Genomic DNA, 16,470 nt, shown 5'->3' on the forward strand with positions numbered 1-16,470 from the left:
GTCTTCTCCTGCCTACCTGCTCTGTGTGGGCAGACACCTGTCTTCTCCTGCCTACCTGCTCTGTGTGGGCAGACACCTGTCTTCTCCTGCATACCTGCTCTGTGTGGGCAGACACCTGTCTTCTCCTGCATACCTGCTCTGTGTGGGCAGACACCTGTCTTCTCCTGCATACCTGCTCTGTGTGGGCAGACACCTGTCTTCTCCTGCATACCTGCTCTGTGTGGGCAGACACCTGTCTTCTCCTGCCTACCTGCTCTGTGTGGGCAGACACCTGTCTTCTCCTGCATACCTGCTCTCTGTGGGCAGACACCTGTCTTCTCCTGCATACCTGCTCTGTGTGGGCAGACACCTGTCTTCTCCTGCATACCTGCTCTGTGTGGGCAGACACCTGTCTTCTCCTGCCTACCTGCTCTGTGTGGGCAGACACCTGTCTTCTCCTGCCTACCTGCTCTGCTCCTGCATACCTGCTGTGCATGCTCTCTGGCAGGCAGACACCTGTCTTCTCCTGCATACCTGCTCTGTGTGGGCAGACACCTGTCTTCTCCTGCATACCTGCTCTGTGTGGGCAGACACCTGTCTTCTCCTGCCTACCTGCTCTGTGTGGGCAGACACCTGTCTTCTCCTGCATACCTGCTCTGTGTGGGCAGACACCTGTCTTCTCCTGCATACCTGCTCTGTGTGGGCAGACACTGTCTCTCCTGTACCTGGTGCAGACACCTGTCTTCTCCTGCCTACCTGCTCTGTGTGGGCAGACACCTGTCTTCTCCTGCATACCTGCTCTGTGTGGGCAGACACCTGACTGTCACTGAGCAGACTTTGAATGTCTGCTTTGGAGGACCTTAAGTATGCCTCAGCACTACTTCTGTGCATGTTGCTCTTCTCGTGCTCTTCTACCCTTTGGTGAACATGTTTCCAATCCGTCATTCCACTCATAAAAATACTGCTGTCAGCAGGCTTCGCAAATGCCATACAAATTGAACAGTATAACGCATGGCTTTCTTCATTGTATGACCGCAGATTTCCGATTGGCCGTCTTTAAAACAAAACCCTCTACCACAGAGTTTTTGGGATTTCTGCCAAAATATGTTTTTAGGTCATCTGACTGGGGTCTCTTGAAATAATCAAAAGTTGGTCTGGCATCCTGGCATTCCCTTTGATAAAATAATTTATATATGTTTAATGATTAAATAATTCCACCCTGAAACCATATAATTGTATGAAGTTTATTAGAATCATAAAACTATAATCTGATGTGTGTAGTTTTAGTCAGATTTAGAACAAGGACCTTTTGTTCCTTTTTAGTATGTAAGCAGGGTGTAAGTGTGAAACAAATGAGAAGAGGAGCTGTCGACAGACGAGTTGTACTACTGTGTTCCTTACAGGACATTCTGTCTCCACCCGTGGAGGGGAGAAACTGTTAGGCTTGCAGAAAATTATGAAACATGTTGCAGATTAAACAATGTATCTGTGTAGTGGAAAAAACACTGACTGTCTGAGCATGGCGTAGTTTAAAATTTCAACTTGTTTGAATGCGTTATAAAGACTGTTTGTATTCTTGACTTTGGAACGTTCCTGTGAATAAACATTTTTGACTATAGTAAGCTGGGACTCTTGTCTATCATTCAACCATAATCTTACAAACTCTGGGTTGCAGACTGAGTAGATTAATTGAAGTTAAAATTCTCATAACACTCTTACACTGAAACTGCACTGGGCCTGTCATCAACCCCAAAAGGTCCTCTCTTCCACTGAAGCTGGACTGGGCATGTCAACCTCCAAGCTCTCTTCCACTGAAACTGGACTGGGCCTGTCATCAACCTCCATACTCTCTTCCACTGAAACTGGACTGGGCCTGTCATCAACCTCCATGCTCTCTTCCACTGAAGCTAGACTGGGCATGTCAACCTCCAAGCTCTCTTCCACTGAAACTGGACTGGGCCTGTCATCAACCTCCATACTCTCTTCCACTGAAACTGGACTGGGCCTGTCATCAACCTCCATGCTCTCTTCCATTGAAACTGGACTGGGCCTGTCATCAACCTCCATGCTCTCTTCCACTGAAACTGGACTGGGCCTGTCATCAACCTCCATGCTCTCTTCCATTGAAACTGGACTGGGCCTGTCATCAACCTCCATGATCTCTTCCACTGAAACTGGACTGGGCCTGTCATCAACCTCCATGCTCTCTTCTATTGAAACTGGACTGGGCCTGTCATCAACCTCCATGCTCTCTTCTATTGAAACTGGACTGGGCCTGTCATCAACCTCCATACTCTCTTCTATTGAAACTGGACTGGGCCTGTCATCAACCTCCATGCTCTCTTCCATTGAAACTGGACTGGGCCTGTCATCAACCTCCATGCTCTCTTCCATTGAAACTGGACTGGGCCTGTCATCAACTTCCATGATCTCTTCCACTGAAACTGGATTGGGCCTGTCATCAACCCCAAATGTCCTCTCTTCCATTGAAACTGGACTGGGCCTGTCATCAACCTCCATGATCTCTTCCACTGAAACTGGACTGGGCCTGTCATCAACCCCAACCCCTGAAACTGGACTGGGACTTCCTCTTCCAGTCCCCAATGTTAGGTCCAATGATACTCTTCCACTGAAGCTGATTTGACTGGATTTGCCTGTCACTCAGCCCCAAAGGTCCTCTTTTCCATTTTCTCAATGACCTCTTCCACTGAAACTGGACTGGGCCTATCATCAACCCCAAATGTCCTCTTTTCCACTGAAGCTGAACTGGGCCTGTCATCAACCCCAAATGTCCTCTCTTCCACTGAAGCTGAACTGGGCCTGTCATCAACCCCAAAGGTCCTCTCTTACACTGAAACTGGACTGGGACTATCATCAACCCCAAAGGTCCTCTTTTCCACTGAAGCTGGACTGGGCCTGTCATCAACCCCAAAGGTCCTCTCTTCCACTGAAACTGGACTGGGCCTGTCATCAACCCCAAAGGTCCTCTCTTACACTGAAGCTGGACTGGGCATGTCATCAACCTGAATATGAATAAAATAGTGTAACGACCCTGGGTTTATAAGAGCGGATATCGACTGCCGCTGGAGCATGCTTTTGCGGCACAGTCGATAGCGTGCTGGACTTCGGGCTAGAAGGTCGAGGGTTCGAGACCTGCTCCCTGCGGTTTCATTACATTGGTGTCAGAAGTGATCGGACCTTGCATCCACGACAGTGCATGTGCTTGGCCGGTGAGCACGTTCCTGTAAGACGTAGAGTCGCAAGCTAGTGCGAGGACACACTCTGAATGGAGGGAGTAGTGTAACGACCCTGGGTTTATAATCACGGATATCGACTCTGCCGCTCGAGAATGCTTTTGCAGCACAGTCGATAGCGAACTGGACTTCGGGCTAGATGGTCGAGGGTTCGAGACCTGCTCCCTGCCGTTTCATTACAATAATATATAAATGAACTAATAAAAGCGACATTTTGAAAAACTATAACACAGCATTAGCCAACTATTTCATGTCAAGTGAATGAATGACAAGCTTTTACTCGCCATTCACACCGGACTGTTGGCATGATGATGAGTTTCAATGCATTTTCTAGTAAGAGGTGAAATTGTAAGAACCGTGGCGATGAGGATCATAGCTAGCAAATCACTGTAGTCATATATTCTCCAGCACAAAATATGAATTTGAGAGGGAAAGGACTTGATTCGATTTACAATATGTATACCATTTGCAACCAATGGCTGTATAGACATTAAATAAAATTAGCTAATTAATGTTTGTATATGTCTAATGCAATTTAGCGTTTAGAACGACAAGGCAAAAGCAATCAATCAAATAAATTCTTATTTTAGCTAAGTAAAAGGATATGACAGAAAATCACTGATAATCAAGTGATTACCATTTCCCACAAAATCCCCACAGGACGGCGAAATCTAACATTAGGCTTTCAGAGCTTTACTAAGGGTCAAATTTGAGTTTTTCCGCTGGCTGTCTTTACCTCAATTATATATATATATGCCATTTAGCAGACGCTTTTAGCCAAAGCGACTTACAGTCATGTGTGCATACATTCTACGTATGGGTGGTCCCGGGGATCGAACCCACTACCCTGGCGTTACAAGCGCCATGCTCTACCAACTGAGCTACAGAAGGACCACTTCTTTCTTTCTGGTACATTTACACATCAGTAGCTGACCAATAGTATTCTGATATAACATGTTGTATTTGTAACACATTTAGGCACATATCTACCGCTTCGGCTGCACTGTCTTTGGCTTCGCTGTCCTCTCCGTCTACTCTTTTACCCGCGAACCGGGTTGTGGCATCTTCCTCTTGCCAGTCTAGCACTTCGATGTTAGTGTCGGTGGCAATGATACTAGTACTACTACTACCGAATAAGTCGGTAAGTTTTTTGCATTTGAGTGAAGACTTTTGTCTGTTAACTTTTCAGCCCCACCCTTACGTTTTTTTACTCTGCTTCTCCATTGTCTATTGTAGCTAGTTTTCGAGCTGTCACTGTCAATGTAAAACATGTATAAGGCAGGCGGCCCCGAGGTCCCATGCTTTGTTACAGCCGGCTGTGACCGGGAGACCCATGACACAGCGCACAATTGGTCCGGGTTAGGGGAGGGTTTAGCCGGCTGGGATTTCCTTGTCCCTTCGTGCTCTAGCAACTCCTTGTGGTGGGCCGGGCGCCTGCAAGCTGTATTCGGTCATCAGTTGGACCGTGTTTCCTCCGACACATTGGTGCGGCTGGCTTCCGGGTTAAGCGATCAGTGTGCCAAGAAGCAGTGCAACTTGGCAGGGTCGTGTTACGGAGGATGCATGGCTCTCGACCTTTGCCTCTCCCGAGTCCATATAGGAGTTGCAGCGATGAGACAAGACTGTAACTACCAATTGGGGAGAAAGAGGTAAAAGGTGAAATAATTGGGCTGCCTGTGTAAACACATGCATGCACATTAGACATACACAAAGAGTCAACATTATTAATGAGGGAAGAGAAGCTTTATACTAGCATATTCAAAACCCATGTAGTACTTCTCAGTGTATTTACAAAACATAAAGAGGTAAAAATAAAAGAATAACAGGAAAAAGGAAGAAAATGAACACATCACAAATGGAAACAAACAACCAACATTTGGAATCCAAAAATGTGTAAATTGTCAAATTTAAAAAGAAAAAAATATGCATCTTTCATTATTCATACTTGTGACTTTAAACTAACATGAAAACAAACGGCTCTGTATTGGTGTCCCCTAGTTCATCTTTCCCCTCTCTCTTTCGTTCTCTCTTTCTGTCCATCCCTCCATGTGTTAGATACATAAAGAAGAGAAGTTAGATTTATGAGTTTTAGATCTACGGGAGGGAATAGGACTAAATAATAACGTCATGGACCAAATATTATAATAATAAAACTAACATGGGCTGAGGAGTAGGTTTAAAATAATACAAAACACAGCTATTTTACCTCTACACATACTCTCCAAAATACATTAAGATCACAGTTTTTCCGGATGACAATAATAAATTAATTAAGAGAATGATTTAAATGCATGTTTTTAATAATACCTTCACACAAAAATCCCTACAACCATTGTCACCAATTGCTGCACTTTTAGTTTTCCTTTGTCGTTCAATCTACAGTCTTGCATTCTTTGCAAAAATCACAACACATTGCATCCTTTTGACAAGGCAGAAAATAGTTCTCTTTCAGACAACCAACTGCTTGCATTTTCTCTGTTCTCTCCATCTCAGATGTGTCATCGTTAGATTGGCAAATCTCTTTGTTTTTAGGTGTTGATGCTCGTAGTCAAGACATTTATATAAGGATGAACATTGCTCCCAGTAAATGATAAGATGTGGCCTTACAGTACTCTCTAGCCAGTACACTTACACAGTGTACAGCTCAACAAGCAGGTGTATATTCTCAAACCAGTCACCATGCCAAACAAAATCAACCAACCAATAAAAAACAAAATTGAAAACATGGCCCATACTGTACTGAATGATCTCTCTCAACATAGCACATCAGATTCAAGTGTATGGAGGTGAAAAAAAATGAAAAAAAAACATTGGTGAATGTTCACTGTGGGACAAAGATCTCAAATCACTGAAGCTGTCGCCCATCTCCAATCAAAGACTGTGGTTGCCATAATCTTCATCCAATGAGAGACGGAGGATACCATTAAATAGGCTTTATTCCAGGTTGTTGTATATCCAATGAGACTGAAGTTGTCATCTCAATTCATCCAATCATAGACCGTGGGTGCCATCATGCCCATCAAATCTAAAGACTCATAACGAATGCAGGTGGGGAGCCAGAAAGCTACCTGCTCAGATTTCTTTACACTTGAGGGTTTTCAGTGTCTTTTCCACAAGATGGTGGAGCATGGTACATCTTTCTGTGTTAGCATGACTGAGAGTATGCACAGTGACATACATTTATAAATATACAGAGATTTGTATTTCCTGGTTTGTTAGAATGGAGGTTCCTTTCATACAGTCTCTGATGGTAGGTGATGAACGAAGCAGAAGGTCACAAGTGTAAAAGTGAGAGGAAACGGAAGAAGAGAACAAACACAGATAGAGGCCAGGGGGAGAACGAGGCCTGGGTCCACTGTCCTGGTAGAGAGGGCACAGAGAGGAAGAGCCACTGGGCATAGATGACATCACGTCCTGTCTCTTCCACCAATCCACACCACTAACTGACCAGCTGGCGGAGCCTTCACACACTCATCGTCATGTTTGGAGAATACTAGAGAGAGACGGACAAAGGGGGTTATGTAAATATTATCAATACTCTTATGAAGCCAAACATCACTTTTTATGGTATGAACAAATAGGGAACACACACTGAAAGTCCCCTGCACACACCTGAGGTGGTTGGTGAAACATTGTGTTGGTAATGGAGCCTTTCAGTGTCCAGGCCCTTTAATATTTATAATCAACACCATGTAAAAAAGTATAGTTGGTAGGCTAATGTTCATTTTGAAAGTTGGTAAAGATAATCTTCAGTCCTACTGCTACAATGTGTGTCTCTGGCCCTTTGAATAACTTCTGTGGGTGCGAGTATGGACTCACGCTCTCGTTCTGAAAGGGGTTGAGGAAGTTGCCCCCCATCTCGCCGTCATCTCTGGGGGTCCCCGGCTGGTTACTCATACTCAGGTTACCAGGAGAGTTCTGATCAGAACCAATCACACAACATAGAAATATAATCCATTATCTATCTGTATACCATACATACGCAATAGGGTAGATTAACCATTAACGGTAGTACCAATATTTCAACCACATACAAATCACTACAAAAGTCTGTCTGATAATTGATTGATGCAAATTACTAATGGTATGGGTTGGGTTGGAGTCTTCTCCTACCTTAGGGAGGCTATCCATGTCACCAGACCCTGGGTAGTTGGGAGAGAGAAGGGAATTACTACTATACAGTCTCAGTAAACACATCAATTTACCCTTCAAAAGACTAGTGTAGGGAGTTAAGAACAAGCTCAAAGCATGTGTGTGTGTGTGTGTGTGTGTGTGTGTGTGTGTGTGTGTGTGTGTGTGTGTGTGTGTGTGTGTGTGTGTGTGTGTGTGTGTGTGTGTGTGTGTGTGTGTGTGTGTGTGTGTGTGTGTGTGTGTGTGTCTGTTTAAGGGTTCTATTCAGCTTCATAGCGTGATTGAAATTCAAAAGGCAATGTTCCTGCTTTAGCACAGACTGCATTCATGGTAAATGCTCCATAAATGCTTCAGCTTTACAAATTGAATAGGGCCCTAAGTGTTACCTAGCGATCCATTCATGTGATGTGGCTCCATTCCTGCCATCCCTCCCATTGGACCGTCTGCACCAGCACCCATTGGAAACTAAGGCCAAAACACAAGCAAACAGTATTAAACAGTTAAATCACACGCTCACACACACACACACACCCACAGATAATGATGGTTAAGTTATCTTACATTTGGTCTGTTTCCACCAGGGGGGACTGTGTTGATCATGGTGTATATGTTGTCACCGGAGTTAGTCGAGTCTGACAGGAAACACAGTATACACAACTCATACATACAGTATACATATGTACACACACATGTATACATACAGTACACACACACACACACACACACACCCTCAGGTTAAGTACCCACTAGAATCTTGAACATACTATAAGCCAAATAGACAACTGACTTGAGGTGAAGTCACACTTTAGGTCAGATATATATAGTTAAGTTGTTTCACAGACCAAATCGCTAAAGTCAGTTTGTAACATTGTGAATGCATCCCTGTCCCTGTCTAACCCCACACATACATCCATTAGCCCCACTCAGGTCAAGGCCCCCCAAACACACGCACACACTACCTGCTGGGCTGGGCATTATTGGAGTACCAGGTGGCCCCCCTCCTCCCGGCGGACCCTAAAATGAGAGTTGATAATTGGGAGATGAATGCCTCATTGCAACTACACACCAACACTATAATGCTCCTAATATCTATAAAGACAATACACTATATAGTGCCTTGTAACTAACAGGCAAATACAGACAACCAACTTCCAGTCAGATAGTTTCAAGTATCAAGTTTTAATGTCACATGCTCAAGTACAGTGAAATGCTTTTCTTGCAGCTCTAATCCCAACAATGCAGTTATCAATAACAATGTAATGCCAAAAATAACAGGGTAGAACAAAACACAAGATATAAAAACAACAAGAACACAATAATGTAAATAAGAATACTATATACAGGGTCATACTATAGAGGGTCATACTATATACATACCACATAACTTCCTGGAGATGCAGAGGAGTAGGGGATCTACAGACAGACAAAGAGAGAGAGAGAGAGAGAGAGAGTGAGAAAATAGCATTTCTCTTTATTCAAATCCTCTCTTCAGGAAATGTATGTTTTTTAAATTTTTAATTAAAATATTTGCTGTTTTATTGTTATTGTGGTATATTTAGGTATCTGTCTTGGTGGTTGTGTTAAAGTTTGTTTTTCTGGTTACTCACTGAGTTGGCGTTTTGAGGATTTGGCCAAGGTCTACCCCCACCAGGTCCCCTAAAATACACACACACACACACACACACACGCACACATACTTTAGTTCACTCTGTTCTTACACAGTCCTGGGTTGTTCTATTTCCCGTCAACAGTATTGGCAAGAACACATCATTTAGAGGCCAGAGAAAGGAAGAGAGGACAGCACATCCAATCATAATCAGCTCTGAGGGTAGTGATCGTATCTAGTGAGGGATTGAGGAGATATTGTTTTTATAGAACTCTTGCGTAACCACATCCTTTGGGGGGGAAGAGTTAAAGTACTGTGTGGATTGTATGTTTACAGTGCCGTGTCTGTTCATTGTGTGTGCGTGCACGCACATGTTTTTGTGTGTAGTGTGTGTATGTATATAGGGAGGCGCACAATTGGCCCAGCGTCGTCCAGGTTTACCCGTGGTAGGCCGTCATTGTAAATAATCATTTGTTCTTAACTGACTTGCCTAGTTAAATAAAAATAAAATAAATACAAATGTTTTTTGTTACGTTACAGCCTTATTCTAAATTTAATTTAATTTTTAAAGTAAAAAATCCTCGGGAATCTGCACATAATACTCCATAATGACAAAGTGAAAAGTTTTTGGGAAAAACAGAAATACCTTATTTACCGTATTCAGACCCTTTGCTATGAGACTCGAAATTGAGTTCAGGTGCATCCTATTTCTATTGATCATCCTTGATGTTTCTACAACTTGATTGGAATCCACCTGTGGTAAATTCAATTGATTGGACATGATTGGAAAGGCACACGCCTGTCTATAAGGTCCCACAGTTGACAGTGCAGGCCAGAGCAAAAACCAAGGCATGAGGTCGAAGGAATTGTCTGTAGAGCTTTGAGACAGGATTGTGTCAAGGCGCAGATCTGGGAAAGGTTATCAAAACATTTCTGCAGCATTGAAGATCCCCAAGAACATAGTGTCCTCCATCATTATTTTAATGGAAGACGTTTGGAACCACCAAGACTCTTCCTAGAGCTGGCCGACCAGCCAAACTGAGCAAATGAGGGAGAAGGGCCTTGGTCAGGAAGGTGACCAAGAACCCGATGGTCACTCTGACAGAGCTCTAGAGTGCCTCTGTGGAGATGGGAAAACCTTCCAGAAGGACAACCAATCAGGCCTTTATGGTAGAGTGGCCAGACGGAAGCCACTCCTCAGTAAAAGGCACATGACAGCCCGCTTGGAGTTTGCCAAAAGACACCCAAAGACTCTCAGACCATGAAAAACAAGATTCTCTGGTCTGATGAAACCAAGATTGAACTCTTTGGCCTGAATGCCAAGCGTCACTTCTGGAGGAAACCTGGCACCATCCTTACTTACGGTGGCAGCATCATGCTGTGGAGATGTTTTTCGGCAGGGACTGGGAGACTAGTCAGGATCGAGGGAAAGAGGAACCTAGCTGAGTACAGAGAGATGCTTGATGAAAACCTGCTCAAAGCGCTCAGGACCTCAGACTGGGGTGAAGGTTCACCTTTCAACAGGAAAACAACCCTAAGCACAGAGCCAAGACAACACAGGAGTGGCTTCAGAACAAGGCTCTGAATGTCCTTGAGTGGCCCTGCCAGAGCCTGGATTTGAACCTGATCAAACATCTCTGGAGAGACCTGAAAATAGTTGTGCAGCAACGCTCCCCATCCAACCTGACAGAGCTTGAGAGGATCTGCAAAGAAGAATGGGAGAAACTCCCCAAATACATATGTCAAGCTTGTAGCATCATACTCAAGAAGAATTGATGCTGTAATCACTGCCAAAGGTGCTTCAACAAAGTACTGAGTAAAGGTTTTGAATTACTTATGTAAATGTGATAATTCAGTTTTTTATATTTTTTATAGAAATTAGCAAAAGTTTCTTAACCTGATTTTGCTTTGTCATTATGGGGTATTGTGCATAATACATTTTAGAATAAAACTATAACGTAACAAAATGTGAAAAAGTCAAGGGGTCTGAATACTTTCCGAATGCACTGTATGTGTGTACCGTGTGTGTATTGATGACAGAGTGCTCACATGTTCATGCCAGGCATCCCAGGGCCAACGAGTGCATTTAGAGGAGGTCTCATCCCTCCACCGTAGTTCTGGAAAAGAGAAACCCAAGGTCAAACTACTGTAAAGTAATGTACACAACTCAAACAGGATCTACAGGTGGAGAGTAGAAATACTACTATTGTATACTACCACACATAAATACAACTATATTCACCCACCTACAAACACAAACAGCCAAACATACGCTAATGTTACCGAAGGAGTTTAAACTTACGCAAACCTGGAGATTTCATCCAATCACATACCTGTGGCGCAAGAGGGACCATCCCTCTGGGTGGAGTCATTCGCTGCATGGGCCCGCCCATATTTGGATGCCCTGAAAAAAACAGAGCGCTATCAGCTCGCAGTCCTTGTATGTGAGTAAGAGTCTGTGGTGTGTATGTGTGACACACACCTTGCTGTCTTGTGGGGTCCATTCCGCTGGGTAGCATAGGCTGGTTACCATGGACCCCCATTGCCTGAGCCGAAATCGTCATCATCATCACAAAATATAACATAAAATCATTAACATACAGTAAAGCTAAGGGGCTATACACATAATCATGTCCAAACCCGGTCAAAGAGGGTAAGACAAGACAATATAATGTAGTCAAATAAGATATACAGTGGGGCAAAAAAGTATTTATCAGCCACCAATTGTGCAAGTTCTCCCACTTAAAAAGATGAGAGAGGCCTGTCATTTTCATCATAGGTAAACTATGACAGACAAAATGAGAAGAAAAAAAATCCAGAAAATCACATTGTATGATTTTTAATGAATTTATTTGCAAATTATGGTGGAAAATAAGTATTTGGTCAATAACAAAAGTTTCTCAATACTTTGTTATATACCCTTTGTTGGCAATGACAGAGGTCAAACGTTTCCTGTAAGTCTTCACAAGGTTTTCACACACTGTTGTCTTCAATGCCCTTGCTGATGGGAGGAGGTTTTCACTCAAAATCTCACAATACATGGCTCCATTCATTCTTTCTTTCAGTCGTCCTGGTCCCTTAGCAGAAAAACAGCCCCAAAGCATGATGTTTCCACCCCCATGCTTCACAGTAGGTATGGTGTTCTTTGGATGCAACTCAGCATTCTTTGTCCTCCAAACACGACGAGTTGAGTTTTTACCAAAAGGTTATATTTTGGTTTCATCTGACCATATGACATTCTCCCAATCTTTTTCTGGATCATCCAAATGCTCTCTAGCAAACTTCAGACGGGCCTGGACATGTACTGGCTTAAGCAGGGGGACACGTCTGGCACTGCAGGATTTGAGTCCCTGGCGGCGTAGTGTGTTACTGATGGTAGGCTTTGTTACTTTGGTCCCAGCTCTCTGCAGGTCATGCACTAGGTCCCTCCGTGTGGTTCTGGGATTTTTGCTCACCGTTCTTGTGATCATTTTGACCCCACGGGGTGAGATTTTGCGTGGAGCCCCAGATCGAGGGAGATTATCAGTGGTCTTGTATGTTTTCCATTTCCTAATAATTGCTCCCACAGTTGATTTCTTCAAACCAAGCTGCTTACCTATTGCAGATTCAGTCTTCCTAGCCTGGTGCAGGTCTACAATTTTGTTTCTGGTGTCCTTTGACAGCTCTTTGGTCTTGGCCATAATGGAGTTTGGAGTGTGACTGTTTGAGGTTGTGGCAGGTGTCTTTTATACTGATAACAAGTACAAACAGGTGCCATTAATACAGCTAACGAGTGGAGGACAGAGGAGCCTCTTAAAGAAGAAGTTACAGGTCTGTGAGAGCCAGAAATCTTGCTTGTTTATAGGTGACCAAATACTTATTTTCCACCATAATTTGCCAATAAATTCATTAAAAATCCTACAATGTGATTTTCTGGATTTATTTTCTTCTCATTTTGTCTGTCATAGTTGAAGTGTACCTATGATGGAAATTAGAGGCCTCTCTCATATTTTTAAGTGGGAGAACTTGCCCAATTGGTGGCTGACTAAATACATTTTTGCCCCACTGTAAATAGAAGCAGATACAAGTGAAGGGAAATAAAAAAGATGAGGGTACATATCCTATTGTAGCCTGAGGAGCGCGTCTGTGCATCAGTGATCTTACCTGATTAGGTATTCTGAGGGGAGGTCTGGGCCCACCAGGATAACGAGGTGACATGAACGACTGTGAAGGTACACACGCACAAACAAACAAACATACACACACAAAACATACACACAGGGTTACAAGCATGCACACACATACCAGTACACACACAAAGAGAGTGGGGGGATAGAGGACGATAGAGTTAGGGTGAGATAAAGTCTGATGGAAAGAGATATAGTATATGATAATGAATGCTAGCAATGTTAGTATGACAGTCAGTTATGACACTTCTACACTCCCATGACTAACTACTATGCATGTTTCAGTGTGTTACCTGTAGGATTAACATGTTTGTGTTCTGTGATTGAAATATAATGTTGCTATTGTGTGTGTCTGCTATCCAATGTCTACACCACACACAATGAACTGTCCCATAAATTTTGAGGTCAATTCAAACTAAACCAAACCAGTTGTGTGTATTCATGGAGGCCAAGGGAAGGCTTTCCAAAATATTTGACAAATTCAAAAATAAAAAGGAGAAAATAATTTATCTCTAGAATCTCTGTGTTTTCATAATTTCCCTTCAATTCGCAAGTAGCTGAATCTCACCGGAAAAGTCATCCGAGCAAGGGAAACAGCGTCCCTCTGTCTCAGTATGGGTAGCCCATGTATTTGATGCTGTCTGGACCAAAAGAGTATGACTCCATAACATTTGATTGATTGATGCCAGCAAGCATTTGGCTTCCCTTGATAAAAAAAAGTATAAAAGAATTAGCCAATCAGCGTTCAGCTGAGCTCAACCAAGGGAAGGCAGTTTGGATCTGGCTTCACACCAATCAAATCACATCCAACGCAAACATTATTTTTTTTTTTTAATGTTTCTGGGCTGCTTTTGTTGTTGTCCTGTAGTAGCTAGCTTGCTAAATCGACCTTTTCCTAAGACATGGATGGAGATGGGTTTTGACTTCAGTCTCTGTACATTCTCTGTATGATTATGAAGGTGATTCTGATCTAACCATACATTTATATATTGTGCCACTGGCCTGAGACAAATTAAGTTCAATATGTAGCCTAGATGTAGACTAGGCTCAAGTTAACTAGCTAGCTAACTTAGCTGGTTCATTGTTGCCCATGCAAGGAAGTTAGGCTAGCAAGATATTTTAGCTAGGTAGCCTATGATAACAAAACCTAAAAACATACTGTATGACAAAGGAATAGACCATTTTGCCAACATTAAAGAGAGGTGGAAGGCATTGGTCTACAAGTAGGATGAGTCAACATTTTTTACTTGCACACGCACAGAAAGAAAGAAATCAGTACCATGGACAGCCACATGATATTTAGGAAGATTGATTGGACTAAATAATTGTTGGTATCTTTTGTTTGTTTTCACTGTATTATAGCCTAGTTGATTTGATAATGTTTAAGTTGAAATGGTGCTAGAATAGCAGAGGCAGTGCTCCTGTTGTCTTTATGCTGACTTGCGGCAACTCCGTGGTTCTAAATCAGTAGTTACTTAGTAAACTGTCTAAAACATGCCTGGCTGACCATGCTGTGGGTCATGTAACTGTTTGTTACATGCAATATGTTGCTCTCTGATTTTGTGATAAAAACAAAAAACAAATGTGTAGTTGAATTTATTCCGCCGCTGTGTGACTTTTGTCTTTTTGTTGTCTTGGCTTTATTGTATATCACGGTGGCATATGAACGAATGGGTTATAGAGAAAATAACAATTATCACAACATAGGTTGGAATATGGCTTTTTTACTGGCTTGGCTTCCACAGGGATTTTACCCACGCACCGCTATTGAACCAAACCCAACCAATGATGTGAGCTACAGAGAAGCAGATTCCATTTTGTTGCTCCCTGCCTACAGACAGAAACTAAAACAAGAAGCTCCCGCTTCAACGCTGGTCCGACCAATCTGATTCCACACTCCAAGACTGCTTCCATCACGTGGACTGGGATATGTTCCGTATTGTGTCAGACGACAACATTGACGAATACGCTGAGTCGGTGTGCGAGTTCATTAGAACGTGCGTTGAAGATGTCGTTCCCATAGCAACGATTAAAACATTCCCAAACCAGAAACCGTGGATTGATGGCAGCATTCGCGTGAAACTGAAAGCGCGAACCACTGCTTTTAATCAGGGCAAGGTGACTGGAAACATGACCGAATACAAACAGTGTAACTATTCCCTCCTCAAGGCAATCAAACAAGCTAAGCGTCAGTATAGAGACAAAGTAGAATCTCAATTCAACGGCTCAGACACAAGAGGTATGTGGCAGGGTCTACAGTCAATCACGGATTACAAAAAGAAAACCAGCACTGTCACGGACCAGGATGTCTTGCTCCCAGGCAGACTAAATAACTTTTTTGCCCGCTTTGAGGACAATACAGTGACACTGCCCACTGACACTGCCCGCAACTAAAACATGCGGACTCTCCTTCACTGCAGCCGACGTGAGGAAAACATTTAAACGTGTCAACCCTCGCAAGGCTGCAGGCCCAGATGGCATCCCCAGCCGCGCCCTCAGAGCATGCGCAGACCAGCTGGCTGGTGTGTTTACGCACATATTCAATCAATCCCTATCCCAGTCTGTTGTTCCCACATGCTTCAAGAGGGCCACCATTGTTCCTGTTCCCAAGAAAGCTAAGGTAACTGAGCTAAACGACTACTTCTGTCATCATGAAGTGCTTTGAGAGACTAGTCAAGGACCATATCACCTCCACCCTTCCTGACACCCTAGACCCACTCCAATTTGCTTACCGCCCAAATAGGTCCACAGACGATGCAATCTCAACCACACTGCACACTGCCCTAACCCATCTGGACAAGAGGAATACCTATGTGAGAATGCTGTTCATCGACTACAGCTCGGCATTTAACACCATAGTGCCCTCCAAGCTCGTCATCAAGCTCGAGACCCTGGGTCTCGACCCCGCCCTGTGCAACTGGGTACTGGACTTCCTGACGGGCCACCCCCAGGTGGTGAGGGTAGGCAACAACATCTCCACCCCGCTGATCCTCAACACTGGGGCCCCACAACGGTGCGTTCTGAGCCCTCTCCTGTACTCCCTGTTCACCCACGACTGCGTGGCCACGCACGCCTCCAACTCAATCATCAAGTTTGCGGACGACAAAACAGTGGTAGGCTTGATTACCAACAACGACGAGACTGCCTACAGGAAGGAGGTGAGGGCTCTCGGAGTGTGGTGTCAGGAAAATAACCTCACACTCAACGTCAACAAAACTAAGGAGATAATTGTGGACTTCAGGAAACAGCAGAGGGAACACCCCCCTATCCACATCGATGGAACAGTAGTGGAGAGGGTAGTAAGTTTTAAGTTCCTCGGCGTACACATCACAGA

General features: G+C 43.6%; 1 protein-coding gene across 1 annotated transcript in view; it reads right to left on the reverse strand.

Annotated features, from left to right (window-relative positions):
* Positions 1 to 4,954: 4,954 nt before the first annotated feature.
* LOC124034202 (single-stranded DNA-binding protein 2-like) overlaps positions 4,955 to 16,470 on the reverse strand; it is a 94,979-nt gene continuing 83,463 nt past the window's right edge. Inside the window, exons 6-17 of the mRNA XM_046347077.1 lie at positions 13,114 to 13,173; positions 11,453 to 11,516; positions 11,304 to 11,374; positions 11,020 to 11,087; positions 8,972 to 9,020; positions 8,742 to 8,777; positions 8,324 to 8,378; positions 7,926 to 7,996; positions 7,751 to 7,829; positions 7,347 to 7,375; positions 7,053 to 7,151; positions 4,955 to 6,726 (exon numbers count right to left, since the gene is read on the reverse strand). Coding sequence (XP_046203033.1) covers positions 6,697 to 6,726; positions 7,053 to 7,151; positions 7,347 to 7,375; positions 7,751 to 7,829; positions 7,926 to 7,996; positions 8,324 to 8,378; positions 8,742 to 8,777; positions 8,972 to 9,020; positions 11,020 to 11,087; positions 11,304 to 11,374; positions 11,453 to 11,516; positions 13,114 to 13,173 — 711 coding nt within the window. The 3' untranslated portion in view covers positions 4,955 to 6,696. The remainder of the gene's footprint in view (positions 6,727 to 7,052; positions 7,152 to 7,346; positions 7,376 to 7,750; positions 7,830 to 7,925; positions 7,997 to 8,323; positions 8,379 to 8,741; positions 8,778 to 8,971; positions 9,021 to 11,019; positions 11,088 to 11,303; positions 11,375 to 11,452; positions 11,517 to 13,113; positions 13,174 to 16,470) is intronic.

The sequence above is a fragment of the Oncorhynchus gorbuscha genome, linkage group LG04 (assembly GCF_021184085.1).
Source record: "Oncorhynchus gorbuscha isolate QuinsamMale2020 ecotype Even-year linkage group LG04, OgorEven_v1.0, whole genome shotgun sequence".
Classification (NCBI taxonomy): domain Eukaryota; kingdom Metazoa; phylum Chordata; class Actinopteri; order Salmoniformes; family Salmonidae; genus Oncorhynchus; species Oncorhynchus gorbuscha.